Raw genomic sequence first — 2,964 nt, 5'->3', positions numbered from 1 at the left:
GGGGGGGGGATGGGTGAAATAGGCGAAGGGGATTAAAGAGGACACTTACCATGATGAGTGCTGAGCAATGTGTAGAATCGTTGAATCACTATATTGTACGGCTGGAACTAACAGAACACTGTATGTTAAGTATACTGGAATTAAAATTAAAAAGCTTAATTAAAAAAAAAGGAGGGCCCATCTGAGGGCTGAGTTAACAGCTAGGACGTTATTATGATGGTTCGGAGGGAAAGAGAGTCTAACCAGGGGGTTGGGGGTGGAGTGGGGGCCACAGGAATGGAGAGTAAGTGATGAGAAAGGGACATTCTTGGCCAGAAAGCGAGCTTCTGAGTCTGCACTTTGTTGTATCTCCCAGAGGACTCAGCCTCGGGTCTTGAACTCTACACATCTTTCTGTGAATAAATGCATACATAATTCTCCTTTTGGATTAGTTGCTAAAATATTTTAATCATATTTAATGACATAGTCCCATTTTGTAGCACCTTAAGAGTTAAAGAAGACTCAGTCACTACCGTCGGAGACAGTAAAGAACCCAACTTTCCTTTGTACATTTAAAGGTGGAGTCCTGATGTATGAACAAGTACCCGTGGTCGAAGTCGATGGAATGAATTTGATAGAAACCAGAGCTATCCTAAGATACCTAGCTGCAAAGTACAACTTGTATGGAAGGAACCTGCAGGAACAAGCCTGGTAACAACAATTACTTCTTACCTAAAACAAAGTTAAAAAAAAAAAAAAATCTAACCTTTAGGCATGTTAGCAATTGTATGTAATTCTTAATAGATTCACCGAAAATTCTTGTTTTTAAACTATTATGGAAAAATCTAATGCACATCAAAGGAGAGAGAATGGTAAAATAAACCCTATGTATACATTTACTTTAAACAATTATCAACTCATGGCCAATTACCAGTTTATTTCATTTTCTGATTCTGTTTTTAGTGAGAACAAAGCAAGGACAAAAACTAGTGAAGATCGGCCTCTTTCTGGTGAAATCTGTATTTCCGTCCACTAGGTGGGAGTAAAGCACAGGGTAAATCACAAGAACGACCTCAAAATTTGGAGCGTGACCCTGTTAAATTGATTCACTTCCTTAGAAACCACCTCCGTAGTCTCAGGCTCACCAGATGCCCCCCACCCCACCTCCCGTGTCCCAAACATTCTTAATTCTCACACGTACACACTTGTCCTTTTGCAATGGGCAGACCTGTCTACAAACTGGCAAAACAGTCTTGTCTTACCTGAATTTTAAACCAGTAGCCCTCAATTGCAAATTATTGCAAAGAATTAGAAAACCATTAGTTGGTAAACAACAAATACTCCATTTTTACCAAAGAAAGTGTGTTTTAAATAAATTTCTCATTGTTTTAAAGAATACATTTATTTTCAGAAACTTAAAACATTTTTATTGCAGTAAAATTTTGGGGATAGATCTTGTATTTTTAAATTTTAACATAAGCCTTCTCTTGCTTTCTAACAGATTCTAATTGCCAAATTTCTGCTGATTGCATCCCTGCAGTGTAGTTTAACACATCTTCTGTTTCTGTATTTCCTGTCAATTGGTTGTCAGATATAGAGGTTTTATCAGACTCAAGTTCTAGTGGTTTTTGTGGGACTATTTCCTAGGTATTGGTGCATTCCTCGATCAGGAAGCAAGAAATGTCTGCTTGTCTATTCTTTATGATATTCACAGCCATGGGTGTTCAGTGCTATCATTCCTTCTGCATTTATTATCTAGAATATTATTTTTTATTTTTTATTTTTCTTTATTTTTTATTTTTTTAAGAATTTATTTATTTGTTTGACAGAGATAGAGACAGCCAGTGAGAGAGGGAACACAAGCAGGGGGAGTGCGAGAGGAAGAAGCAGGCTCCTAGCGGAGGAGCCTAATGTGGGGCTCGATCCCATAATGCCGGGATCACGCCCTGAGCCGAAGGCAGAAGCTCAACCGCTGTGCCACCCAGGCGCCCCTAGAATATTATTTTTTAAAAAGATTTTATTTATTTATTTGAGAGCGACAGAGAGCAAGACAGAGGGGAGGGTCAGAGGGAGAAGCTGACTCCTTGCTGAGCAGGGCTTGATCCCAGGACCCTGAGATCATGACCTGAGCCAAAGGCAGAAGCTTAACCGACTGAGACACCCGGGTGCCCCTATCTAGAATACTTCTATCAAGAAAAGGGTTCCTTCTTCTACTATCTGGTTATCTGGAGTACAGTTTCCTCAAGGAAAGACACGATAGACCTTTGTTTACCGATTTTCCAAATGAGTTGGCTCACCTGTATCCTACGACATTGACCAATTATTATTGTTGTACAATCACTATGATCTCATCAATTTAAATATCTTTGATGTGTTTCAATTCCCTTCAGTTGTTACTCTTATTTATGCTCCAATTGTCTTACCTTTGGCCAGTGGGAGCGTAGCGGCTCCTGGGAATGTTTGCCCTTAGTCTAGTGGTCTCTGATGACTTCCTGATTACCTGATGTAAAGGGATCATCCAGATTAATCCTGTACATCTCTTGTTCTGGACCTGAAATCAGCCATTCCTCTAAGGAGTGGTGGTTCCTTTTACTGCAAAAATGTTTTTAAGTACATCTTTCACAAAACTAATGTTTATAAATTGAAGATGAGTTAATAATTTTTATGGTGCCTTCGCTGGTATCTCGTTATGATAAAACCTTGTACGCATTAGACACTTTCTACTTTAACACTCTTTCAACCACACAATCCCAAAACAACCCCACTGCTCAGAATGCTACTCTTCTGGGGCGCTCGGGTGGCTCAGTCGTTAAGCGTCTGCCTTCGGCTCAGGGCGTGATCCCGGCTTTCTGGGATCGAGTCCCACATCAGGCTCCTCTGCTGGGAGACTGCTTCTTCCTCTCCCACTCCCCCTGCTTGTGCTCCCTCTATCGCTGGCTGTCTCTCTGTCAAATAAATAAATAAATCTTTAAAAAAAAAAAAAAA

At 40.1% G+C, this 2,964-nt stretch overlaps 1 protein-coding gene across 2 annotated transcripts in view; it reads left to right on the top strand.

Annotated features, from left to right (window-relative positions):
• Positions 1-2,964, top strand: part of LOC103664002 (glutathione S-transferase-like) — a 15,843-nt gene that overhangs the window by 7,180 nt on the left and 5,699 nt on the right. For both annotated transcript variants that reach the window (XM_008691787.2, XM_008691786.2), the window contains exon 4: positions 558-690. In XM_008691787.2, coding sequence (XP_008690009.1) covers positions 558-690 — 133 coding nt within the window. The remainder of the gene's footprint in view (positions 1-557; positions 691-2,964) is intronic.

This window comes from Ursus maritimus, unplaced genomic scaffold (assembly GCF_017311325.1).
Source record: "Ursus maritimus isolate PB19 unplaced genomic scaffold, ASM1731132v1 scaffold_29, whole genome shotgun sequence".
NCBI lineage: Eukaryota > Metazoa > Chordata > Mammalia > Carnivora > Ursidae > Ursus > Ursus maritimus.
Note: the sequence above shows the minus strand (reverse complement) of the source record. Positions and strands in the feature narration are given on the sequence as shown.